At 50.6% G+C, this 27,846-nt stretch overlaps 1 protein-coding gene across 1 annotated transcript in view; it reads right to left on the bottom strand.

Annotated features, from left to right (window-relative positions):
• Nucleotides 1-27,846, bottom strand: part of ASTN2 (astrotactin 2) — a 304,458-nt gene that overhangs the window by 187,193 nt on the left and 89,419 nt on the right. The window contains exons 4-6 of the mRNA XM_005527196.3: nucleotides 26,273-26,422; nucleotides 18,601-18,708; nucleotides 5,321-5,467 (exon numbers count right to left, since the gene is read on the bottom strand). Of these exons, the coding sequence (XP_005527253.1) occupies nucleotides 5,321-5,467; nucleotides 18,601-18,708; nucleotides 26,273-26,422 (405 nt within the window). The remainder of the gene's footprint in view (nucleotides 1-5,320; nucleotides 5,468-18,600; nucleotides 18,709-26,272; nucleotides 26,423-27,846) is intronic.

Here is a 27,846-nt window from a genome sequence, read left to right as displayed (position 1 = left end):
GATGTTAATATTTAGAGTTCATGTCTGGTAACACTGCAGCCATTTGCTCCCATTTTCTTGCCAGGCAAGCAGCCACAGGAGCGGGAGTGAGCTGTAACACAGGCACGGAGGTGACCCTGCTGATTACGAGCTGGTGAAATAAAATGCAATTTGTAAAGCTGCCCCCAAACACGGCCACCTTACATGGAACACACGGGGCCTGGAGCAGCCAGACGTGACACTGAGTCTGCAACAAGAAAGTGCTGCTTCTGTCAAAGCCCTGACCCAGGTGTCCATACAGCAAAAACCTTGGGAGGACAAAACAGCACAAGAGAAAACTTGTTTTAAACCAATTCCTTCTGCTGATTTCAGAGGGGACTTATGGATCTGGGAACAGCTGGTGAAAATGGGAGACCCCAATTTCAGAATCTTTCTGAAAGCCTGGAAAGATCACAGCATCACAGAATGCTTTGGGTTGGAATGGACTTTAGAGATAATCCTGATCTACCCCTCTCCCACGGACAGGGACACCCTCCACTGGACCAGACTGCTCAGAGCTCCATCCAATCTGACCTGAGACACCTTTGAGATCAGATCTTTTCCTCCATCCTTCTGGTACAAACCTGGGGAGCTCTACCTGTAAATCAGAGAGTGTTTCCAGCTTCTCCTTGCTGCCAAACAGGATGGGGACACAGCCAGTCCCGCACCTCCTGTGGCTCATCTCTGTGTGGCCGCACGTCCTGAGTGCCCTGAGGGTGCCTGGTCACCTCCAAGAGCTGCAGAAGACTGAGCATGAAATGTCAAAAACAAACAATTTAAAGCAACACCTTTAATTAAAACCAAAATCAGAAGTTGTTGCGAGTCCCAACAATTGCAGTCTGCAGAGCAATCTTCAGGGAAAATTAACACAGGCTGCTAATAGCAGCATCCAATTCACCAGCATCTTGGAGGGAAGAGTGGTGTGGGAAGGTAGGAAATAATCTGCAGATGAAACAATTACTGATCAGCTGCGTGGCAAGGACAGCACGGCATCGTTCAGGCTGGCAGACGCAGATGCACGGAGATTAAAAGAGTAAACAAAAAAGAAGCTCCCTCCACCTCTGCCATCTTGTCAGATGCTCCAACCCAAAACATGGTCTCGAGTGGAAATTCCAATTCTGCTGGCCTCTTGGCTTTGTAAGGGGGGACTTGGGTTTGCTCTCAGGGCAGCGTTCACCCCGGGAGAGTTCATCCACGCTTGCAGGAGGGACAGAGCCAACACATGGGCAGCTCCTCAGGGTGGGGATCCTGCTCACACCCACACCGAGCTCTGATCCCACAGCACAGCCCTGCCTGCCCCACTGAGCTCTGATCCCACAGCACAACCCTGCCTGCCCCACTGAGCTCTGATCCCACAGCACAACCCTGCCTGACCCACTGAGCTCTGATCCCACAGCACAGCCCTGCCTGCCCCACTGAGCTCTGATCCCACAGCACAGCCCTGCCTGCCCCACTGAGCTCTGTGCACCACTCCACACCCATCCCACAGCCCAGTGAGGCACAGAGGGATCACCACAACCTCCCTGGCACGCATCTCAGAAAAGGAGGGAAGAAAGCTGTAAATGCCCCGAGATGTCTTTGACAAAACCTGCTTTATGCCCTTTGCTTTATTTCCACTTATAAAACAAAGCCCTACAAGCCCCCCACTAAACACAGCCCTTGCTTCCCTCTGCACCACGGGAGGATCTCACCTACCTCTCCCACTGAAGTACAAACATCCACCCACACTGTATATAACCTCTCACAGGCTGTAAAAATGGGAAGCTTTAATTGATACTATATTTCATACTGTTGTACAGCAAGGACGTACTCCAGGCTGAGCCCTCCAGAGTATCTTTCTCCACCCTGCTTCCCTGCAAGCCATTCCCATTGCTCCAGCTCTACTTTTTGAATTATTACTTACAAGAAAAAAACAAAACCAAAAAACAACTATTGAATGTAGAGCTGAGTGGCTCACATATTCATAAGAGGTTTTATTACTCAAATGGTGGGGCTCTCTTTCCTTTCTTCCCCCCTTTAGCTTTGACACGGCTAAAGGGTCCTCTAAATAATGCCTTGCATTTCCATATCCTCATAAAAGCCACTACGGTTCTTTCCATAAATCTGAGCCACCTCTGAAATCAGAACAATTCCTTCTGCTCAGCACGGGCAGGGGCTGCCTCGAAACACAAAGCCCTGGAGCAGCAGAAGGGAGGAGAGGATGCTCCAACCACTGCGTTCGAAGGGAGGATTTAGAGGCAGGGACTCGCTCCTGGGAAGCAGGAGGTGCCAGCCCTCCCAGCCAAGCACAGCAGCTCCTGCCAGGCTCTCCTTGATCCAGCTGCTCCATGAAGCAAAGGCACAGCAGCCGTACAAACCAGGCAATAACTGCACAGCGGGGAGCGAGGCAGGGGCACCCCATCAAATGAACAAATGGAAGGAAAAAAAAAAACCGAGGGAGAAATAAGGGCAATAGAGACAGGCTGGTTATTATGGAACTGGCTGCTTGGAATATATCCTCCCAGCTTGGCTGCCAGTTGGCTTCTGGTCCCAGTTCTTCCCCTCCCCTTTCCCACCCTGCCACTCCAGCAGGTTCTGGAGCTGCTTTCGCTAACGCCATTCTTGCTGCAGCAGGGAAAGCTGCTCTTCTCCAAAGCTGGAGACATTTGAGAAGGCTTCCCCCCTCTTTCTTTTCTTGGCTCTGGCTGCTGGCACACCAGAACTGGCTGGCATCTATTTAAAGTTTCCTTCAAAGCCGAGTTTTCATCATCTAGGAGAGTGATTTCTTTCAGCCTCTGCCTTTGTTTGGCTTCTCCAGCAGAGGTGCCGGTAGCAGCTCCGCTCTCAGATTTTCCTTGGCTCCCGGTGCCTATTGAAATTCCACATTTCAAAAGGGAAGGAGAGGGCACCGCTCCCTCTCGTGGGAACATCTCCCGTGAATGCACCATCCCTGTCTTCTCTCAGAGCCTGCCTTATCCTCCTGTGCAACACCAACACTTCAGGACCCAGACGATTTCAGCGCGGGGCGACACTTGTGAGACATGGTGCCGCTGTCGGGTGCCACACCAGAAGCTGCTTCGAGACTTCTCAAAGCTCCCAGGCTCTGCCAGGCCAAACACGTCAGCTCTGTTGTCACCTCGATGCCACAGGGATGCTCATGCCAACCCCCTTCAGCACCCTGTAAAAAGCAGATTTAATGTCCCGGGAGATCTCCAGGGAGGAGCAGCTCCCCTCTTCTCCATCAGCATCAAGCGCCAGGTGCTGAGGCTTGGTGAGCACATCCAGCCACACTTTTCCTGGGTATCACTGAAATTTCCCAACCCAGCTCAGTTCTGCAATGTCCTTAAATGCTTTGTAATATTTTGCTGCCAGTTGGGTGGCACCTTGGGATTTGTTTTTCCAGAAAGAAGGGACAACTTTAAGAGCTTTTTCTCTTCCCAGGCAAGGGACTGTCATCACAAAAAATGATGAGATTTCAGGAAAAGTGATAGCCACTGCAAAATGTCTTGGCTGCTTCTATGCGAAGAATTTGACTGTTTCTCATAAAAAATATTTTAAAAGTTTTCACAGTTTGTAATTATATTTTACAGTTTCATTACAAAGCTCATTTTAATTCTTCTCCAAACCGTTGTTACCAGTCCTCTTGCCACTTTCTCTTCAGAAAAGTCATTAAGTTGGGACTGGAGATCATCCCATTTCCCCCAGTTTCAAGGATATTAATCTGTTTTATTGGTATTTCATTGTCATTTTCATTCATATGTTCCCTGCATTTGCATAATTTGCACTGCCACCCCTCTCCTGGTGACAAGCACAGGCTCAGCTTTTCACTTTCCTTCTACACAGTCTCATTACATTTTGTTTATTTTCTTTTTCAGGACACACTGTCTTCCCTGGGCCAGAACCACAAGCTGGCAGCAGGATGCTGAGGTTTTTCTCCACCACTGCCTTCCTGGCTGACCTTCAGCAAGTACCAGAAGCAGTGGGAACTCCCAGTCCAAGTCCTGAACTGGCCAGTGCCATCCTGAGGAGACACAAGTTAGCTCTGGAACCACCTCATGCCCCAAATGCAGGAGTTTCTGTTCTCCAGCTACTTGGAACCATCTGTGAAGATTTCAAGTGCGTGCTCAAGGTGTGGCTTGGACAATCATTAGAACTTTTTAGAAACAGGTTGAAGTGTAAACAAGTCCCTTGTTTCAAATTCTTTAATCACAGAATGGTTTGGCTTGGAAGGGACCTTAAACATCTTATTCCAACCCCCTGTTATGGGCAAGAACACCTTCCACCAGACCAGGTTGCTCAGAGCTCCACCCAAACTGGCCTTGAACACTTCCAGGGATGTGGCATCTGCACCTTGATGTTATCCTCATGTCTCCACTCCACTGATGCTCAGTTCCTCCAGGGTGTGAACACAAAGTAAATGCTCTCCTCCTCTTTCCTACAAGGGCCAAGCTGTGACCACTGGGCTATCCCAGAGACCTCTCTTAGCAGGGCTAATCCCACGTCAAACACTCTGGTGATTCCCATTCTGCCGTGGCATGGTGATTTCAACCCCTCTCCACTGGCCCCTGCAGCTCTCATCCCTCTGTGCCTCTTTAACCATCTCCCCCTCCCCAAAATATCAATCCCCCAAGAGCTTCCCTCCACTCCAGAGCTCCCAAAGCACGGGGCTGCCCCAGAGTTGGCTGCACCAGGACACCCCAGCAGCTGATGATGCAATGGCTGCATGCAGCATGTTTCTGGCAGAGAGAAAGTGCCCTCTCTGCACGCCCCAAGCAGTGAGACGAGTGCAGGAGCTGAGGAATTGGAACCGACTGAATAATGGGTCCTGTCTGCTGGAAGAAAATGAAATTTGCCCTCATGTTACTGAAAACTTGCACTCGACGCTCACTGCACATTATAAAGAAAAGGGCAGTGAAACACAACAAATGCAAGGAGCCCAGTTGGAGAAAGCAATAAATAGTGACAGCAGCACTCGTCTAATTCATCAAAGCATCTCTACCTCTGCTGAAACCCCAGCAATTTCCCTCTGTGCTCCTGCAAGGGCTGGGAAGAGCAGCTCTGCTGCTGTAGGACAGAAGGAGGCCTGTCTGTGCAGCTCCCAGGGCTCCTCAGCGAGTTTGGAGAACAGAAATATCCATCAGACACAATTAGCACCAATGATAACAACGATCATATTAATTGACGTGCCTGAGATTTTGGCCTCGGGCTCACAGATGTGCTCGTGGAAAGGGAGATCCCTGCAGCCAAACACAGCTGGGGCATTCCCAAAGAGAGGGATCTCCATGTCCCAAAGGCACGCAGAGGGGCAGCAGGAGGGTCTTACCATCAGCGATGAAGTGCTCGGGGACGTGGAGCGTCACCTTGACGGTCAGCGGGCAGGAGAGCTGCGAGCCGCACACCACGGCCAGGATGCAGGAGCTGACCGCGATCAGCGTCAGCGCCGTCTTGTTCACAGGGCTCTTCATGGAACCTGTAAGGCACACACAGGGGTGGGTGGCTGGCCAAAAGGTAAAGTTGTAGCCAGGGCTTGCTCAGCAGCAGCAGGGCAGCCCCAGTGCGGGGAAGGCAGGCATTGAAAACAAGGATGGCAGCTCAGTGGGAATCTGCACACCCCGGGACTCCCATCAGCCTTGTGTGGCACAGGGAGGGAGAAAACCTGCTCAAAGCCCTGTACAGACCCTCTCCCCAGTCACTTCTCCTCCCTGGAATCACTCATCACACCTGCGGTGCTCCCCTGCTGAAACCAACATCACTTCTTGTCAACGTTGGTTGGCTTGGCTACACCGTGAAACCCTGGTGGAGCAGGACAGCGTTAGGATGGCTGAATCAGCAGCAGCAGCAGCTGGATGGGATGGAACCCCCCCAGTTTCATAGAGAATGTGGTGAAGCTGTGCAACACAGAGTCACCCAGAGGGACCTGGCTGCCCCAGAAAATTCAGCTGCTCTTATTGGATGCAGACTAGGAATGTCAGGTGTCCAAATGAGTCCCTCTCTACTAATGGAGATGACCAAGAACTGTCCTAGGCCTCTGAAATCCCACCAAGAAGTCTCCACTGCCCAAGCAAGGAGCAGCCTTGGAGCCTGCATTGAGGAACCGCTGATCCCCCTGGAGCTGGGGGCTGCCCCGCTGCTGCTCTGACTGCACTGCATCCCCCACGGCCCCCTCACCCAACACCTCGTGCCAGCAGCCTGCTTTGCTCCAGGACAACAAGTGACACCTCACCAGGCAGCCGGTTCCTTCTCCAGGGCTTGGGACACACCACTCGGAGAGAGTGTCCATGGCAAGGAGAGGACACAGCCCAGCAATGAGCCCAGAGGCTGCACAGCCCATTCTGGTGCAAGCTGAGGTGACCCAGCTGCCAGCAGAGCTGACCACAGCCTGGCCCAGGATCCAGGTGAGGAAACCTCTTGATTTATGGAAGCAAACGAAACCTTTCCCCATTTGCACCCCAGCCCACATCACATCATCAGCAAAGCGAGATTTAAAAAGCATCAGTTTGAAAACTGATTTGGAAATGTATCCAAGTCAGCACTGACACACCCTTGATTTGCCTAAAGCTGCTGCTGGAGGTGCTGGTGCCAGGGCAGGGACCTCATGCTCAGCTCAACCTGTGCTTTCCAAACCCCACCACAGCATCCCCAGGCTGGAGCCTGCACAGGGGATGCTGCAACCAGGATTTGTAGGACAAGAGAGGTGGCTGATCTTCTGGAAAATAGTTCCATCTCTGAGACCAACAGCAGCAAGTAAACTGATTATTTATGAAGCATCTTCTCCTTTCCTTATGCATGGATCATCTAAACAGCCTTCCCACTCCTATTTCACAGCTTTATCGCCATCCCCTGTGCCCCTCACCTTGAAATCCTCTTTTTTCTTTTCCCATCTTTATTCATATCATCAGCATAAGTTAGCACCTCCATGGGAGGCAAAATCCTCCTCTTGCTGGGCATATTGTGCCTGCCACAACCCCTGCTTGGCTTGAAGTTATGACACGAATGCAAAAAGGAAAAAGAGGGGGGGAAGAAAGAAAAAGAAAATAGGCAAGGAAAAAAGCCCCCATGAGGATAAGTGGACGAAATCAAATATACAATGGACCAGACAACGCTGGATTTCACCCTTATAAATCACCTTTCAATCCAGGGTCTTAAAGTGCTTTGCAAACATTAAATCATAAATCCCTTATGAGTGAGACAAGCATTATCCTCTTTTCATAAAACGCCCAAATCCCAGGTATGATGGCAGCTTTCACCAAACTGCAGCCAGAGTGGAGCTGGAGGAATTAGGATTTCACATCCCCATCGGTCCATGTGGCTTCTCTCCCCTTGACTCAGAGGAGAGCAGCACAGAGGCTTGAAACAGCAAAAAGCCTTTTACAGTTCCATGAGTTTGAGCTCGAGGAAAGGGACAATTGCTCCAAGTCTCCTGTAACTCCCTTCCCTCCTGCACTCACTCATTTTCATCACTGCTAATCACTGACCTCTAGAAGTGCTTCACGTTAGGTTTGACCAACTGAACCAAACCAAGGGGGCTTCTGCATGAGCAGAAATTGGCTTTCCAGCTCAGCTCTTTATTGCTCACAACCAGTTTGCTGCCAGGTTTGAAGGGAGACTGGTGGAAAAGCATTTGAAGAGAGGGACAGGGCTTTTGTTTTCTGTCTCTATCTCTGCTCTGCAGACCACTGATGCTCCAGCACTGCTGTGCTGCATTTAAACACCTATCTGGAGATAATCAGCTTCACTCCAAGCCTTTAAAACCACAAGCAAATGTATTTTCTGCTAACCAAACCCATCTCAGGAGGTTCTCCAGGGCCCCACCCTGGTCCAGAGGTGAGACAAACTGATCCCTTCCTTCTTCAGCCCAGGGAGGGGATCCAAACCCAACTCAGTAGCTCAGGAAGCCCCAAATAAATCCAATGCCACAAGTGAGAGGTTGATCTGGCTACGCCTGTGCTTTCCCTCCTCTCCTTGTTGTCTCCTGGCTTTCAGGGAAGTGTTTGAAGAGCAAATTTGAAACTCCAGGTGCACCAAACAAGCTGGTATCAACAACCTTTACCACGAGGAGGAAGCCGGGTGGGGAATACTAAGCCTTTATGGATGGTTGGGAGGCCCAGACACGACAGAAGCCCTGGTTTGGGTCTTGTGGGGTCCAAAAAGCCCAGGAGGAAGATGGTGACCAGGCATGGCTGAGATCAAACTCACTCCCCAGATCTCTCTCCACTAATTAATGCTTCATACATTATGATCTCTCTATATCTTTAATCAAAGATGTTTCTGTAGTGTTTTGAGAGGCTGAAACAGAGTGAGGGGACCAAGTGCTCACCCAGACAGTTTTGAAGGGGAAAACGTGGACCACGGGGATTCCCAGAGGGTCTGCACCCAAGGCGTGGGCAGGGCACAGCACCAGGATGAAAAATGAGAATAAATTACTTCTACTCAGAGAGAAGTAACTTCTCCCCACAGCCCACAAAATCCGAGGAGAGAGAAGCAGAAAGGAAGGGCAAAGTGCCCTGAAGTGCAGAATCATACCTGGCATGCTCCCTGCTAGTGATCCAAGGGTGGCATAATCAGACTGGAAAACAAGAGGAGTGTCCAGCACTGTGGTCAGAAGGACTCTGGCCACCAACAGGATTTTTTTTTTTCCTTCCCTCAAACCCCAGTGCAAATTCTCCTGGGTGAGGATGTGGGTCCCTGTGCAGACAGCTCAGAAACCGCTTGCAAAGCACCACATCCCTCTGAAGATTCTGCACCTGCTGCAAGATGAAGATAAATTCAAAGCCAGTGGTGTAAACACTCGGCAAACAGCTCCTCCAAATGCACCGTGTCTCCTTTGAAATATCATTTCTTCGTGCATTTAATTACTCACTGCTTTGTACACTTTCCTTTGCCCGCCCAAAAAGACAAGGAGGGGGGAGAAAAAGCCCAACAAAACTCTGGGCTCAATTCTTAATATTGGCAGTACTGCCTAAATTTAAGGGGGAGAAGGAAAAAATTTCAAGCAAGGTGTGTTCAGAACACACGTATGGATTTACAAGCAACACAAATATCCCGTGTTCTCGGTAATATGCTCTTTCTAAATCAGGCTCATAAATACATGCTTGGGAGATTAGTCTATAAAAAAAAATAAACTTTAATTACCCCCTCTTTATCAGCACACAGCCCGTGGTGTTAACCGTATGTGGGTGTTAAACGCCAAGTGCTTTGCAATCTTCCCCGCCCCCCGGGAGATAATAGCAGCACACGGAGCGATCCGTGGCCGCTCCGATATGGAAATGTATTCCCAGCAGCCGAGGAAGCCGGGGCTGGGGAAGGGAGAGGGAGAACAGAGAGTGCTGGAAGTGCCTGGCAACCTCCGGTGAGCTGTGCTGCATGCAGAGAGTCCGGGAGGGGACAGCAGCACATCTGGGGGACAACAGCACATCTGGGGGGACAGCAGCACATCTGGGGGACAGCAGCACATCTGGAGACAGTAGTGCCTCTGGGGGACAGGAGCACATCTGGGGGGACAGCAGCACATCTGGGGGGACAGCAGCACATCTGGGGGACAGCAGTACATCTGGGGGACAGCAGCACATCTGGGGGACAGCAGCACATCTGGAGACAGCAGCACACCCCAGCCCAGCTCACAGCCCTGGGAAGCTCCCGGAGCACGCCGGGGTTGCTGCCGTGCCAGAGGAATCGGGCTCCTAATGATCCATCGTTATGTTCCAGCAGAGGCTCGTTAATAGGATAGAGCAGCGTTTCCAGGACAGCCTCACACACAGACACATCCCGAGGTGTTTTACAAGGGGCAGATCATGTCCAATCAAATCAAACGCCAATTAAGATGAGCAGTGGTGTTGGCAGGAGGATCTGGACACGGAGCACCCCTGCACGGGGAGGGAGCAGCACTGCCTGTGCAGCCTGGCCTGCCCCAGAGGGATGGGATGGGATGGGATGAGATGGGATCCATGGGATAGGATGGGATGGGGAGGAGGATGGGGAAGGGGATGGCAGATCCTCCTTCCAGCCAGACACAGCTCTCCTGCACCACTGCACCACCCACCAAGCCTTCACGCACTACCCAACCCCTGAGCCCCTTCCTTCTAAAGGGGATGGATGTGGATGCAATGAGCCCCCCAGGCAGGGGTGAGAGCACAGGCAGGTGTTTCATCACAAACCATCTACACCACACCTGGTCCCAGCCTCTTCTTGAGGCATCTTCTCCACTGCAGTCCTGGACAAATCCCTGATGAAGGTGCCCAGCGAAGGTGCCCACAGCTACAGCCAGATCTGGGTCAGAGCTGGGGCACTGGGCAGTCTCCAGCCTCATCCCAGGTCAGCAGGATGTGGATCAGCCCTGGAGTGGCAGCTTTGCTTCCCCTGTGTTGGGGGAGACCCCTGAGGAGACCCTCCAAGGACACAGAGGATGCACAGAGGAAAGGATGGGGGAAAGGAGGAGGAAAGGCAGCCACGTTGTGCAGCAGAAGGGTGAGATCAGTCTCTTCTGGATTTATAGAGGATTAGATCTTGCTGAGCACATGCTGAATCAGATTAATACTATTAACATTTATGAATTATCCTCCAGCAATTAGCTGAGACACCCTCCAGTACAGCACAGGGAGCTGCAGAAAAGGCAAGCCCTGGGGAGGAGGATGCTGAGGGGTGGCTTGGGCACTGTGGGGAGGTTGGGGTTGGACTGCTGGACCCCATAGCAAGGTCAAGGACTGATTGACCGAGCTCCTGTGTGTCCCAGTGAGCTCTTGTGCTCCTCCAGCAGCCTGAGCCTCAGCTCTTAAGGTGCTCCCGGAGTTATAAAGCCTTATGTACTGAATAAATGTATTTGCTTCCTAATTATACGGTGCTCCCCCTTTGCTCCAAGGCATTGTGCCTGCAGCTGGCAGGGAGACTCTGCCAGCAAATTCCAACCAAGAGGAGGAAGGGGGCAAAGGCAAAGCCTTGAAGGCTGGGCAAGGAATGAACAGCTGAGGAGAGGGGGAAAATAGAGGTGACCAGAGTGGCACAGGGTGAGATGCTGATCCACCAGCCCCACCAGCACCAGTCACCACAGGCAGCTTCTCCTGCTTGAATATTTTAGACCTCCTTGGCACAGCAAAGGGGGGAAGAATTTGTGCAAACTCAATTTGCTCTTCTGGCACTGTTATATTTTTTTTGCATTTCTCTGGGCAGGGACAATTAAAATCAATGGAGTCAGTTTTGCTTTCATGTTCTCAGCGGTGAATTGGTTCAGATAAAATCACATTAAAGAAACAGCTACATATTTAAAGGCAGATATTGCATGCACTGGAATTTTCTTCCATGAAAATCAATGAAAGCACTTCTCCTAGAATTAAGGCCTGATCTTTTTTTGTTTTACACTCCAAATGAGTCCCAATTTTACAATATACAAGCACAAAGGCAAATCTGAGTTGAAGGTTTCATTTTAAGGAGAAGGGAAAGAAATTTTCAATACAGTGTAGCAAAAACATTATTCCTACAGGAAAAAGGGAAAAAGAAGTAATCATTATCTATGAAATAGTTTGTGTTGAGTCACAGCCCAGGGAGGATTGTGCTCAGCACATGAAGGGCTGGTCAGATTGATGAATTGGTTTTAGAAACCAGGAGAAGAGAGCGGTGATGGAGGCCAGGGTGACAGGGAGGGCTCAGGACCTGGCAGGAGATGTCCCAGGGGCTGCTTGGCAAGAGATGTCCAAAGACTCATCCTGGCTGGACCTTCACCACCCTCCTCATTGTCCCACTGTCACCCTGCAGGCAGAGCTGGGATCGGGAATCGGACTGCAGTCTCAAAAAAAAAATAAATAAAAAATAGTCTCAAACCATCTTTTGCCTCCATCCATTATTTTTGGAACAGATGCAAACTGACAGAACAGGATGAGAATACAAATCTCTGGTCTGCAACAGCTCTCCAGCGTTGGGGCACATCCCTCTGTGCCTCAGTTTCCCCCCACAGCCAAGCACCACCCCGGAACAAACGCGACATCCACCACCCTCTGCTCGCTTTCCTGCTGCAGCCAGGAGACAAATCCATCGTGCCACAGGAATCCACAAGGAAACGCATCTTCATTTCCCAACCAGCACCAGCCCTCGCCCTCCTCCCGCCCGCATCCAGCTCCGTGTTTATGTTCTGCTTCCTGGGAAACAAGAGGCTCGTTACCATGTGGAGGGCGACAGCAGAGCGATTAGTGAAATTTGTTACCCACATGCTCTGAACAAAATTAAATTAAAAGTGCTGCTTTGCTGTCAAGATAAGGGCCAAGCTGGAGAGATAATTTTTCACTCTCAAACACTCAATTACTCGCTGAGGCTGTATCAGATACAATCGGAAAATAAATAAATAAATAGGAAGACCCGCACTGCCTCCAGGAACAGATGTAAAAGCCTTTATCTCCAGCCAGTCCAGGGAAGTTAAAGTGCCTGTGGCCACCACAGCTCCAGCAGCCCTTTGCCTGCATCCCCTGGTGCTGCCCAGCTCCAGCCTCCAGCAGCAGCCCCTCTCCCAGCAGCTCAGTACCCCTGGCACGGGCAGAAACGTGAGGGCACCCCCAGACCTGCAGCCACCAGCGATTAGGGAGCAAAGAGGCAGCTGGAGCAGCCCCAGCCCAGCCTCCCTGCACAGCCAGAGTCCAGCGGGAATGGGGAGGGACTCAGAAAGGGTTTTATGGGCTGTTGCAGTGCCTCATTGCTCTGCAGGCAGAATAAGCCATCATGCAAAAGCACCACGTTTGCTCACTAGCTGGGAAAGCAGCATCCATGACGGAGAGCAAAGAATGGTTGGGAACAAGCAGCATCCCCCACCGTTACGCTGCCCTGGACATCACAGTGTGAGCATGGCTGTGGTGCCAGGGGGCAGCCTGGAGGGAGGACCTTGGTGCTCTGGGGCACAAAGACAAGATTTGTATCATGAAGGCACCTCATTCCTGAGATCTGGGATCTGCAGATCCCATAGGAGCTGCGGTGTTCCCTATGGGGTGCTCCTTCCTGGCCTCACAAAGAGCAGCACAGCCATGAACCAGCTGGGTGTGCAGCACCCAGACTGACCTGTCTGTCTGTCCCTGCAGGGAGCAGCTGTGTGTCCCTTCCTGAGGAATCCTAACAGCTCTGTGTCCCTTCCTGAGGAATCCTAACAGCTCTGTGTCCCTTCCTGAGGAATCCTAACAGCTCTGTGTCCCTTCCTGAGGAATCCTAACAGCTCTGTGTCCCTTCCTGGGGAATCCCAACAGCTCTGTGTCCCTTCCTGGGGAATCCTAACAACTCTGTGTCCCTTCCTAATGTGTCCATGCCACGGACTGACCACACAAGGAGGGGATGGACACAGGAATGTCAGGAAGGGAGAAGCATTTCCAAGCTACAGACAGACAGATCCATTCTTCCTTCATGCCACTGGAAGCAGCCCAAACTGATGTTTGCTTCATCACCTTGTGTCTCCCACTTGGCTGCCAACAGCATCTCCCCCATTTTGAAGGTGAGTCAAGCCTAAGGCAATTCCCTGAGGAGTATGGAAGAGTTGGGGTGATGTCCTGCCTGCAGCATTCACTCAGCTCCAGTGAGGCCAGAGGCACCAGCAAAGAGAGAAGTACCCAAATTTCATTCTGCACCTCGTTTAGTTCCCCATGAAATAATAAGTGCCTGCTGCCTCTGGAGATGGGAGAGGATCAAAGCAAAGCTTCCTCATATGTAGTAGACTCCGAATACCTAATATTCCCTTATAAAAGGCCTTGTTTTAAACACCAAATACAGAGGCAGATCAAAGCTCAGCTTCTCATTTCTCTAACAGCCCTCAGAAGGCTCCGGCAGCGAGCCCGGCACGCACGCACACGGGGCTGACACCAATCCAAGGTACATAATTGAACTCTGCTAATTTGTCAAAACCATCACCGTGTGCTATGGAAACAGCCAGGTGCCTTGTTCACAGAGACCTCAGCTGAGGAGCATCCCAAAGCCTTCCCTTCCCTGGGTGCTGGGGAGCTTGAACAAGAGCTGTGCACCAAAACAGAGTGGGAAGTTTCCCCCCTTCCTCTTTGAACAGCTGATGCTTGGGGGGTGAAGCAATCCCAGAGTGGGGCAGCAGCTCAGGGTGGTGCAGCTCGAGCTCAAGCAGATACCAGAGACAGCTTGAGGAGCAGCAGCCAGCTGAGGAATTCCAAGAGACATCCCAGGTGGGTGGACTGGGCTAAGTGCCCTCCAGCACATCTCAACCATCACAGGAACAACAGCATCTCTCTGCCTTTGCACCCCACGCTTCGTGTCTGGGTTTCCAGCAATTCCATACCTGATCTCTGCTTGATGGGGAGTGACATCAGCCCCAGCCCTGGGCTTTGTCAGCAGATTTGGGGACCTCCTGGCAGGTCACAGAGGCTCAGACTAGGGTGCAAGGGAGGGCAGAGAGTCTATGGGTCAAATGGGCTTGTGATGGCTCAGCCCCTCGCAGGGTCTCCATACGACACCAACACTTTCCCTGCCCCAGGAACAATTTCCCCAACCCAGGAAGCTGAACAGCATCTGTTGCACATTTCTGTGTTACAGAGCAGCTGCTGTGTAGCCTGAGAAGGCAGAGAGAGGTGCAGGAACCTTGCCTGTACAAGGAGGGGCTCATTTATACCCACAGAATCCTTAACGAGACGGGCACGGAGCCTGATACAGCCTTGGAGTTACGGTGCTGCTGCTTCCCCCACATCTTTCACTATTTGATTTCACCGTCAGGCAGGTGCTGCCTCTGACCAGGGAATCTGCACAGTCAGACCTGAATACATTTTGCTGGGCACAAGGCAAACCCCACCCCAGAGCAAGAGGGATGGAGCAGGAGTGGAGTTTGTGCACAGGGCTCTGCCTCCTTGGTTTAGAGGCATTTTTGCTACTAATATTTTCCTCTCGAACTCAGAGTGGGACCTGACTGAACACATCCCACCCTGAAGCATCAAAGCTTTGATATCGCCCTGATGGCCAGCGGGGGATGTGGATTCACATCTTTGCAACACAGTCAGGTTCTCTCTCACAGAGACTCCAGCACTGGTGGAAAGTGTGGTGACCGACAGCGCTGGAGACAAAAGCCATCTGTGCACCACAGCCAGAATGCAAAGAAGTTCCCACATTTTCTGGTACTCCCAGGGGAATGGGAAAGGGGAGAGCCAGCCCCCACAGCAAGCAGAGCTTTGTAGTGCACAAACCTGTTGCAAATAGGTTGCAAGAAAATCTGATTTCTGCCAATCCTCAAGAAGTCTGTGCCGAGGGTCAGCAGGAAGGAGCAAACCAGCTGTCCCTGGCCCCAGCTCAGGGTCACTTCAGCCCCTGGGCACAGAGCTGTGCACAGCCTGACAGCCTCTCTCAGGACTTTTTTCACTTGGAAAAAACAATCCAAATTCCAGCTCCCTTGAGACTGCATGCCACTAGAGCAGAGCTCACACTGATCCATCAAAGAGAAGTGGAGAGTGGGGAGCGGGTGTGGGCACAGGCAGGGGACTGTGGTGAAGAGAAAGGGTGTCTCAGTGAAGATTTGGGTATGAACAGTGTCTCATACCGGTGCCTCTCCCAGCTCAAATGCCAGAGATGGGGCTGAGCACAGCAGCAAAGACCAGGACTCCAGGGGAAGATCTCCTCTGCTCCATTCCTCACACTCTTCCCCCTTATAATTTCTCAGGAGACTTTCCAAAGACAGGGTGACATCAGTCAGGGCATCCCACAGCCCTAGAAGCTGGGAAGGTGAGTGGTGCAGCATGCTGTGGCCACAAAAGGTTCTGCCTCTTACTCCTCCAGCTATTCCTGCACTGAAAACCAGTGTGTCTGCTGCTCCTGAGCTACCAGAACAAACCCTCCCTTGCTGAATATTGTCCTGTGGGAATGTCTCTCTAATCTGCCTTGCCAAAGCACTACAGAACCTGCTGTCCTCTTTCTCCAGGAGGCCACTTAACCAAGCTCAAATAAAAGCAAACCTGCACACCTCCTAAGTGGAAACTTCCCATCACATCATCTGGGATCAATGCCTTGACAGTACAAGTAATTAGGCTCAATCCTACAAAATCTTATCCGAGGAGAGAAACCCCAAGGAATCCCTCTCCTTGGACCTGATAACTATCCAAAGGCACCTGCAACGACACGCAGGCCTGGCGGAATCGATAGGGGAACATCATTGTAAGAATTAACTGTATCTGACCACGCATCCTTCTCTATTAGAGTTACGATCCCGTCCAATTATGGATCTTGGCTGAACTTGTAATTATGAGTTTGGTACTACGACTTCCCACTACGCTATTGCTCTGCTTCCATAAGGGAGAGGAGAGTCAATGAAAGGATAATGGAAAATTCCTTTCAAGGATGCAGCGATGGCCAAATTTATCTAGACAGGAGGGGAAGTACAATGGGGACTTTATGCAAGACAATTCCCTCAGTTAGCCCTCAGTGAACATGAACAAACCAGGTTCTCACAGCATTGCTCAAACACTAAGGCAGATCTAACAGCCAGCCCTGCGCGACAGCGCGAGGCAGCTCTGCCTCCTGAATTCCCTTCAAACCCAGCCATCAAAGCTGCCCAGGTGAACAACAGCTTATTCACAGGGAAAGAAAGGGATTCTTCCCATTCATCTCTTCCTTTATATTTGCCCTACAAGGAAGCTAAAACCAATAACCAAAAACCAACACAGACGTCAATAAAAATACCTTTGTACCCAGCATCCAGTATGAGCCTTTTTCAAGAGGCTGACAGAGCAGTTGACCTCAAGAGGAATGGCATCAAGGCAGCCTTGCAAAGATTTCTCTGCCTCTCATTAAAACACAGTTTTCCATACCTTCCCTGTGCCCTATCACCCCTTTCCCTAGTGGAACCTGAAAAAACCCCAAACTTCAGTGACATTTCCAAAGTGCCCAAGGGCTGTCACAGCCTGCCCAGTATAGCTGGATAAGTCACTGAAAAAGCTACTCCAGCACCTGGGGAATTTGATCCCTGCATCAGCAACATTTTGGGACAGTTTCTTTTGTCCCTGTTTGCAACACAACCGATTCCTCCCTCCTGTCACACGAAGATGACCAGAGGGATGGAACACCTTTCCCATGAGGAAACGCTGAGAGAGTTGGGATTGTTCAGCCTGGAGCAGAGAAAGCTTAGGGATGAATAACTGCAGCCTTCCAGTACCTGAAGGGAGCTGGAGATGGACTCTAGAGAAGGACATGGAATGACAGGACAAGGGGAAATGGCTTCAGACTGACACAGGGCAGGGTTAGGAGGAAGTTTAAGCTTAAGCTTAAAAAGGGAAGGAATTCTTGACTCTGAGGGTGGGCAGGCCCTGGCACAGGGTGCCCAGAGCAGCTGGGGCTGCCCCTGGATCCCTGGAAGTGTCTAAGACCAGGCTGGACAGGGCTTGGAGCAACCTGGGACAATGGAAGGTGTCCCTGGCCATGGCAGGGGGTGGAACAAGGTATTTTAAGGTCCTTTCCAATCCAAACTGTTCCAGGATTCTGATTCTATAAATTTCCCCTGAACACAGCTGTGTTTGTACTGCAACAGGTAAGGAACTCACAAATTCTCTCATCCTTCTCATCAAAAGCTCATTTTAAACACAGTGATGATTTCTTTTGGTTCTAAAGCATACGGAAAAATTAAAACAAAAAAAAAACCAAACCCAACAACCCCAAACACACAAAACCGAAGGTTCAACCTCTGAGCACCCCGTGCACGAGTGAGTTTATTCCAGTGTGCAACCATCGAGCCCATCAGAGGTGTTGAGGTAATTTCACATTCAAATAAACACATTGGAGGCATTTATGGGAATGGCTTATCATGGAAACAAACGGGGCAGCGTGCTGCCGCGGTGGGCACCGGCATCTATCTGGCTGCCATGCTCTGCCGGGGCCCGGCTCCGTGCACAAAACAAATGGAGGGAGCAGACCCGCTGTGCAATTTTTAAATTGCTTCCCAATGGAGTTATTTCCCGACAGCCATTTTTCAAACCCAGTAGCAGCAGCAGAGAAACTCGTCCTCTCCTCCACCAAAGGCTGAGAGTCCCGAACAAAAGCGATCCGGCGTGATGTGACGAGAGGAAACACGGACGCTGACTTCAAACTCTAGATGATATTTTAGTTTCTCGGCTTCTCTAACTCACAAAAGAGCCTGAAGGGACTTGGGGCTACAAATCCCTGCCCCAACCCTCATTTTGAATTTGTTCTTTTTAATTGCCTTTGTGCCAAGAGGAAGGCTGGGAAATTTTCATCCGATGGATGCTTTGCATGGGAAATAAAGGGTAGAAAACGGGAGTTTGGAGCAAGGAATTGCCAAGGTAACCATCCCTGACAGCTGCACTGGTGCCAGGACGAGGACAGACACAACTACTCCCTGTTGGTGCAACTTTGGGGATGTGCCAGGGCATGTGGAAGGTAACTGATGTTAGAAACCATCAAAGAAACCCAGAACTTTATCAGCATCTGTGGGAAATGGGATTTATGGCTCCTGCACTGTGCTGCATCACACAAACAGCACATCTTGAGATGTCCTTACCACCACAGACTGATGTGGCTGTCCTTTACACTCGGGCAGTGCCAGACCATCACCCACAGGGACAGCCTAGGTGCTCAAGCATTTCTTTTCCCCTGACACCAGTGTGCAATCACAGTGTCCTCTTGTACCTTTGCTTCGCCTCCGGCTCCGATACTGCTCCGTGTAGAAGGTGAGCTGGGTTTCATCATCCGCCTCTGAGCCAGAGTTGCCTTTGGCACGTCCAAACCCGATCCCACCTGCAGGCAACAGAGAGGAAAAAATCAGCCCTGGCAGCTGGGATGCTCAGGAGCAGGTGGAGCTGGGAGCTCCTCAGCAGAACTGAGGATTTGGCCAGCAATCCCCACTCATGATTCATCAAAAATCAAGACCCCCACAATACCTAGAGTGATGTGAATGTTAGAAGACATTTTCTATTCTGAGAAATAAAAACACAAATGTATTTCAAGGGACTTAGCAAAGAAAACCCCTGAGTGTGGCACCTCTCCCTGAGGACACCTGCATGGTGAAATGCAGTGAATTTTAGCAAACCCCACAAGGACAAATGGTACAGGGAGATTACAGCACTTGGGGGACACTCAGGACCCCCCTGAAGGTCTTTCCTGCTCCTCGGCACCCAGTTTGGCCCATCTGCTCCCCCAGCTTGCTGTGACAGCAGCAGTCAGGACCCACAGGAGCAGGGCTGGCCCATGGTTCACCCAGTCTCTCCCTCTCCAGATACGGTGTGGGATGCAGCAGGAGCCCAGCTGGCTTCATCCCCAGACCACCAAGACACGATGGATGCTTAAAAAGCACCACAGACTCTAATTGGCAGAAGTGCTTCAATCTTTGCAGAGCTTAAAGCAAAGAGGCCTCTGGGGGTTGACAGTGGCCCTTTAAACTGCCATTAAAATATTTTACTGTTTTTAAAAAATCTTTTATTCTAGGCAGCAGAACAATTTCCCCATTTCTTGGCAGAAGAACAGAAAATGAGCGGTGCCTTCTGCCCTCTGAAATCCTCAATCACGGTGATGAGAGGTGGCTGGCAAGAGCCAGAGGGACGCCAGGGGCTCGGCACGTGGCTCCTGCCCTGGCCATGCCCTGGCCTGGCCGAGCAGTGCCCTCCAGGGCAGTCTCAGCAGAGGGGCAGGAAGAGGCTCTGCCGGCTCCTTTCCTTCTGGAAGCAGCAGGAAGGGTCGGTGCCGCAGCACTTAGAGCTTGGACAGGGGCCTGGGGGGATTAAAGATCCCAAAACACGACCCTCATCAACCCCTTCTTCAGCCCAAAACAACAAAAGACCAACCAGTGCCATGATACACCCACAGCAAGGGGTTTGAAAGGCACAGCAGAGTGGTAAGGCCAATAAGGCTTATTTGCAAGAGCGAGGAAAATCTTAATTAACCTGGGCTTCCAACGCAGGCCCTTGGGCAGCCAGCCAGGGCTGCAGCCCTGCTGCACATCCCCTTCTCACTGAGCAGGGCAGGGCTGGGGGACACACACCAGCTGTGGGAGGGTCCCCCCTCTGCTGAGAGCTCAGCACAGCCATCCCCCTGCCTGGGAGAGGGACCAGGACGCTTTCTGTGCAGGCAGGACATGGCACAGCCCTCTGTCACCATCCCAAGCACCAGATCTGGCCCCTTTCACACAGGCAGACAGCTAGGGTGGGCAGAGGCAGTGCTGTGGTGCTCTCTGTGCTGTCCCAGCCCAGAGAGGTGACCATGCAGCTGGCACAGGCAGCAGCTGCTCCGCCAGCCACCGGCCCAGCCCCCTCTGGCCACTGCGCGTTTGTGTGCCGGCTGCGTCACCGTGATGGATGGAGCTGACATGTTAAATTACTCAGGCTGGATGTCTTCAGAGAGCTGGTGACAGCGATATTGCATTTTCCGATTACCCAGCGCTGAGCAGGATGTATAAATACAGGAGTTGTGAGACCTGGTGCAGGTCCCCAGCCCGCAGAGGAAACGTCTCCTCTGACCCAACATGCAGTGTCAGAGGTCAGCCTGGCAACACGAGCCTGGGGCACACACACGGCTGCCAGGGATGTGCTTTTACACCTGCGTGCCATCAAGGATGCTGGAACACATCTTAGGGGTGGTTTTGAGGATCTCAGAACCCAGTTGAGGCAACCTGGAGGACACAGGGATGCTAATCCTCAAGTAATCCTGCCATGAACCTGATTTCATGTTTAACTGGCCCCAAAATCTGACCTAATTAGCCCAGTGAGACATTTACAACTGGGGCAATGCCTCCTCTCCCAGGTCCACAGCCAGCCTTGGTCACAGGCTGCTCACCAGGGCACGGGGCTGAGGAATAATCATGATGGGACCAAGGATGTTCATGGCAGAGAGAACCTCTGCGATTATCAAAAAACAAGCAATTACTGATGGACAAGGACAGCAACCAGGTAAAGCTGAGCAGTCCTGCCTGGTCAGCATTCCCTTTGCTTCAAAAACAGTGAGGAAAACCACCAAGCATCAGAAAACAAAAAGCTCCTAATCACTGCAATCAGTTACAAACTGGAATAAGACGTTTAAAAGACAGAGAACAGGGAAATGGCAATTTTGAAGTGCTGGGTATCAGTAATGCACTGGCAACTCTCTCCAGCAGCTCTCATGGGGAGATACACCATTGTTACACCCAGTTTACTCCTGCTTTTGAGACTGGAGAAAAAACAAAGCTCCCCTTGCTCACCCAGCCCCTCATCTCCTGCCCAGCTCTGTCACCAGGCACTGGGGCAGGAGGCTGGCGGGGAAGGGGAGCTCAAGGAAGATGCTCTTGTTTCTAATCCTGTTTGCAGATTTACAAGCTCGTTAATCCCTTCAAATGGATCTCAGCTCAGCCAGGCGCCAGGGCAGGGCGCTTGTTCTGAGTGCAGCGTTAATTTAGTGGGGAGCAAGGCGCGGTGCCAAGGCACACACCTCGTTATGGCGTAATTAAAGATGGTCCCGGTTAATTCTGAGTGGGGATAAGGAAATAAAATTCAGGAACCACAGTTATCCCCAAAGACTTTTTGTTAGCTGAAGCCACGTGTGTATTTTTAAAAGCGAGGGTTTTGTCATTAAAGAGGAAATAAAAAACAAACATGACATTTTTAATCCTTTCCCCGAAGCCAGGAGGTCGCAGAACATCGCAGGCAAAAGAGCTATAGATGTAAAAGAAATCAAAACTGAGTTAAAATAAAGAAATAAGCAACAGCAGCGCTTTGGATAACTCCTATCTGAGGCCAAGTTGACCTCAGCTACTTAATCCTGCAAAGTTGGATGTTACAATAAAAGTGGAAGCTTGGTTTTGTCCCCATGGTGCCACCTCAGGTGACATCTTTGTGATCCCTCTGCCCTGCAGCCACTATCAATGGAAAAAGGATTCTCTGCATCCTTTTCCTCCAGAAAAAGGGCAAATCCCTGTACATACCATGGAATTCAAGACCCACAACTTCCCTCATCGACCATGTTGGGTTCACCCCACCCCATGCTCACTCACCCCGTGCAACATTGACTTCTGGGTGTTCAACAAGGCCCTTTATTCCCTGGCTTCCCAGTAAAAACTGGGTGAGGAATGCCCTCCCCAGCACAGCAGCAAAGTCCATACACTAAGAGCTGGCAGAGCAATGCAATTATCTAAGTGGAAATTTTCAGTTTAATTAATTTAACCCTGAAAAGAGCACCAGACAACTGGGGAAAAAAAAAAAAAAAAAAAAAAAGAAAGAAAAAAAATCAAAATGTGGCCAGAGAAAGGTAAATTAGATGCAGATTTAAGGAGAAGAAGAAAATACAAAAATATTTTCTTTTGAAACTTGCCTAGTCAACCCCAAAATTATAAAAGAATAAAGAAAAAAAGCCCTTTAAAACAAAGCACCTTGTGGTAGGGGTATGTTCACACACACTGGCTTCACATACAGCTGAGGAAAACTCTTCCTCCTCACCGATCTTCCCTCTTCCTTCTGTCTCTACCCAAAACACCCCCCAGCACTGGAGGTGCAACAACCAGGTGAGAACCAGGTCACAACCACTGTGAAAAACTGGAATCATGCTGATCCCAGACACCCTGCACAGCCTGAAGGGTTTTATTTTTACCAAGGACCAGCTCAAAGAGCTGGACATGATGTTATGACCCAGGTGAGGTGAAAGCTCCCAGGTGAACTCCAGAAAAGCCTCACCAGCAAAATGTGATGCTGCACAGGCACCACAGGATGCTCAGACAGGGCAAGGTGAGAGCAGAGGACCATGGATGAGCCCAGCTGAGCCTCAGCTCTCCCCCCTCAGGGGGCTTTGGGTAACTCGGGGCACAGCCAAGATCCCCAAACCACAAGAACCGCAGCCCCAGTGAGCAGCACATGCCAAAGAACAGCACATCCTGTCTCAGGAAAAGGAACATTACGGGAGATTTCTTCCCAAATCTAGAGTGTTTTTAAAGCCCTGCCCCAGGAGAGGGCACCAGACCCCCTCTCTGCGCACACCAGCCGCCCCCAAAGCTGCATCCCAACCCCGTGCACACAGCCTGCTCCCTCTGCAAAACCCACGCCCCGGTCCCTGCCCCACTGCCTCTCCCCAGGGCTCCCCAGCTCTGGGGCTGCCAGCCTGGGATGCTCCAGGGCTGCATTTCAGGATCAATAAACGCCCTGGGATGCAGCATCCTTCCAGTGTCCAGTTCTGCCAGCCCCCAGCAGAGATCTCTTCCTTCCAGCCCAGCTCTCCCACCCTCTCTCCATCTCTCCCTCAATTATTTATAAGCTCTGAATGTGCTTCACTCCACAGAAGTGTTTAGGGAGAAAGGTTGTATGAAAGAGGCATTAGACAAAATAAAATTATATGGCACTGTAAATAGAGAGGGTGGTGTGGTTTGGTGTTTGTTTTTTTTAAAAGTCAATCTACTTGGGAAAAGCACCTTTCCCAGAGCTGCTGGAAACACTCAGGGCAAAATCAGATTTAATGAGGAGCAATGGGCAGCAGCTTAAGCTCCCTCAGAGCAGGGAGGTAAAGCAAGGCAAAGTTTATCCCAGATTTGTTTCCCTTGGGCTGGGGGTCAGGTTGTGCTCTGCTTTGGATGGTTTATCCCATCCTTCTGAAGGAGCAGCACTCAGAAACCCTTTCAGAGCCTTTCCATAGAGGAAATCCTTCTGCTGTGTGCAGTTCCTGCAGGGACAGCACTCCAGCTGTAGGGCTTTGATGAAGTTAAACATTAATTAAATCAAACCACAAGAAAATAATTACACATGCATCCATCAGGCTGACTTGTCACTACCCAGAAACAAAGTTGGATGCAAACTCCATCAGCAGAACTGTCACACGGCTGTTAGGAGGAAATGAATGTATCCCAAATGGACAATTTCATTTAGGGGGAGGAAAAAAAAAAGTCTCATGGATTGCAATGGATTAATGAGGCAAAGGGTTTATGTTTGCAGCTGGATGGAAAATGTAAACATCCCGAGTTGTGGGATCATCCTTTACCCTGAAGGGTTGTTTGCACTCCAGCCACTTGCCAGAGGCACAGGTAACCACAGGCTGTAAAAACAAAACCTCTAGCACAGAAGAAGCCGGGGAATGGGCAGGGAAAGGCATGGATCAGCTCAGCAACAGTGCCCAGCCACCACCTCTACAAGCAAAAAGATATTTAAATTAAGAGGAAAAGAGGATGGATGGGATGGGGCTGTGCAGAGCGAGATCTCCACTGGAGACATTGGGACTACCTGGCTTTTTGGGGGTTTCTGATGACTGAGAGCTTAAAATCCCTTTTTTAGGGTGTGCTGGTGAGGGATCCCCGTGGCTGGGGACAATGGGGGTCAGAGTCCCCTCCTGAAGTCTGTGGGGTAAATTCTGCCTCAGGCTCCTCACAGACACTGGGTACAAAGCAATCTCATTTTCTCATACTGAGGAAACCAGTGGGGAGAGATGGAGAGAGACCAAGGGTGCTCTTGTCCTGATAAGCACTGGCTGCTCCTGGGGTCACTAATAGACCCTGGGGAGGTGGGAAATGGGGTGGGGGTGTCTCCAGAGACTGGGGACAAGCCAGGCTGGCTCAGGGGCAAACTCTGCTCCCACCCAGCCAGAGGCTCTGCCTGAGCTGGGCATTGTGTCTCCTCCTAAGCTCAGCTGCAAGGATTAACTGACTTGTTCCATTAGTGACCAAAAAGCCTCTTACCTTCAGGCAATTCAAAAATGGAATAAAAACACACCAAAAAATGATGAGCCTGGAGCAGGGAATCAGGGAAACTTTCCCAGACAGTCCCCGTGGACCCCAGAGCACCCACACCCACTCTAAAATCCAGAGACATATATTTGAATAACTACTAGAAAACAAACCAAATAATTTAAACCAGTTAAAGAGTCAGAACATTTGCCTCACACTAAGTAAATAATTTATGGGCAGAGCTATAATAAAAAAAAAGCCCTCTCCAGGCCTGTATCGCAGAAAAATGTATCAGGAATAAAAGATCACATTTCAGACTCATAAATAAAAGAAAAACAAAACCAACAGTAAACAGAAAGAAAAGGATTTCCTCCCCAGCTCCCAGAGCTGACACAAACGCTCCCAGTGCACTGGGCAGATCATGGCCAGAACACCTTCATCCCCATCATCCCTGAAGGGATCAGACATTTCCTCCTCCTCTAGAGATGGAAATCTGGACCCAAACCCTTGGCACAGCCTTTTGTGTGATACAGCCTTTAGGTACATCAGTGTTGTGCTCCCACTCTCTGCGCAGCTCCTAAAGCATCTAAGCACTGGAAAAGCAGAAAGAAGAGATGTCCCAATGATGTGAGTGACAACCAAAATGAATTTCACCCCTTCCTGAAACTAAAACTTGACAAGAAACTCTGTTTCACTGTGTTTTAGCTGGGGCAGCCGACAGGGACTCTTGGCTTGCAGCAGAATCCCTTGGAGGGGACACGATGTGACACCTCACAGACACCTGCACCAGCCCACCCAGAGGATGCTGTGTGGGGTTTGTCCCTCTCTCACCCCACCACAGAGGAGCTCTGGTGTCCCCACGCTCAGCAACGAGGGTGAGGAGGCTCCCACCTTCCTCCCCAGCCAAGCTCCTCTGGCCACGGCTGGTGCCTTGGAGGGGCTCCCTAGAGCAGAGGCTAGACAAGATTAAGACAATAAAAGTAAATATTTATTATAGGCCTTCAAGAGATGCACCTTGGGCAGTCAAAACCTCCCAGAGGCTGCACCCAAGATGCACAATAGTCACAACACTGAATTTCATATAACATGAAATTTATGGGCATGTTTTCATGGTGTTACATGAAAACAACTGTTAGAGTTAGATAGAAAAGCTAAAAGTGTGGGTGTGTAAATTAGTTTTCTTAAGTCACTGGGTGAAAAAATTATAGGTTAAACTAGTTTAGAAAACAGAAGACAATATGGAGGATTTAAGGTGTTGTCTCTTTTCCTTCATCTTCTTCTGGAGGTTTTTGAGTAGTAGTAAGTGATTGGATAGAGAATGACGCAGTGCAGCACACAGGTGATAGGTCATTGAGTCATTAAGTAAAATAATTTATGTGTCTATTGTTAATTGGGTCAATGTTAATATGGTTAATTGTTTCGGGCCATTTTGTGCTTTTCAAGGCAAAGTGAGCCATGCAATGGTGGATTGAACTTGAGCAAAAAGTCTGGGGAAGACCTGCCAAGCCTTTTGATAACATCCTAATAAACACGAGAAACAAGAATCTAACCAGCCTTTGGAGAACCCTTTCTGAAACAGAACTAAGAGAAACTCCCCGTGAGGGGGTATCCCAAAGGAGACTAGCTCAGAAGAGACAAGAAATCCATTTTGAAAAGTACATCAATCAAGCAGTAAAGAAAGTTCCAGTGGCCACGTACCTCGGGGGCGGCTGCGGCGTTTCCGTCTGCCCACGGAGGTGCTGCGCAGCGCGGGCTGCAGCTGCCCGATCTCAATGGGAGTGTTGGTGCGGAAACTCTCCTTGAACTTCTGCATCAGGGACTCCACCGTCTCCTGTGTCACCTCGGGAGCTGCAACACCAGCAGAGGGGCTGTGGTTAGAAAACAGCTGGGCCACCGTGTGCCCCTGCCCATGAAAACCTTTCCATGTGTAAGCCAGAGTCCAGTCCTGGGGCAGGAGCTCTGCCAGGACCCTCGGACTTCACCCACGGGGATCCATCTGGCACTTTTCAGATCTTACCAAAGCCACTCATACTAGAAGATTGTGAGCTTACAGAAATTGCATTTTCCATGCTGCTTTCCAGCATTTTGGATTACACCTTGCCTCTCCCTCATGTGCACTTGGAAGTGTCACGCCCTTACCCAAGTTACAGCCTGAAAGGTTCAAATCATACAGGGTGCACTCAGCTGGGTTTGGGTTTACACAAATTCAGTATTGTACCCCAACCTTGGCAGTGTTTTAGGGCAGCAGGAACTCTCCAACAGGCAAGTTTGGGATTATGGAATGATGGGAAGGCTGGGGTGGCAGTCAGGCGAAGTGCAGCTGGTCCAGGAATGCTCTGAGTTGCAGCAGGATTCCTTGGGGGCTCCCAGAGGCTGCACCCATGTGCTGGAATGCAGCATCTGGGGTCAGGAAACAACTTCCTGCAATGCCCCAGGGCATGTGCTTCATCATGCTGATATTTAAGCAACTCCTCTCCTTCTTCTCACACATCCTCAACTCAGTAATGCCAAAAAATTCCCCCAGAACTTCCAATGCAGCTCTCTACCCAGCTGCACAATGGGCAGTAACAGGAAATCATGAAACTACTCACAAAAAGCAAAAATGAAATTTGGGGTCAAAAGGCCTGTCCTGCAGGACACAGAGGTCTCCCAGGTTCAGCAATGCTTTGGCCTCTGTCAGCTCCTTAAATAAACTCATTAGCAGGATACAACTCTGTCCTGTCTCCATTTCCAGTTCCAAAGTCCCCTCTGAAGCTCCACCCTGGAGATGGCAGGGAGGGATCCCAGGTCCTAGAGTCACCACATGTCCCACTTGAAGAAGGCATAAGTGAGCACCCTGGAGCTCCCAGCCTGCCAGGAGTTATGGGCTGATGTATCAGCCCATCACCTCTCCTGGATCCAGCGACATCAGATGTGCACGATGCTCCTCAGGCACCTGGCAAGCTCAGGGTGCAGAACTGCTCTGCACCACAGACACCAATTCCCTTCCCAGTGTCGTGCAGGGAATTCAGAGTTCAGTTGGAACAGAAGCTGGACATGCAGGATGAGGCATTGTATTCTAGGCAAGGATTTCACCTAAACACAGAGCCGGAAGCAGACTGTCCAACATCCAGCCAGCTGCAGGGAGCAGAGAGCTCTCAGCACCCAGTGCCATGGGACAGGTTCCCTTCCTTCTCCCTAAATCCCACAGGTGATGAGGGATGTCCTCAGCCTCCCCAGGGTGCTTTCCTACCCCTGTGTGCTGCAGAGATGGTTCTGAACTCTGCCAGGGC

This window comes from Pseudopodoces humilis, chromosome 22, assembly GCF_049639895.1.
Source record: "Pseudopodoces humilis isolate 2021_Gansu_Grassland_sample_001 chromosome 22, ASM4963989v1, whole genome shotgun sequence".
NCBI lineage: Eukaryota > Metazoa > Chordata > Aves > Passeriformes > Paridae > Pseudopodoces > Pseudopodoces humilis.
This window is presented reverse-complemented; position numbering and strand designations above follow the sequence as displayed.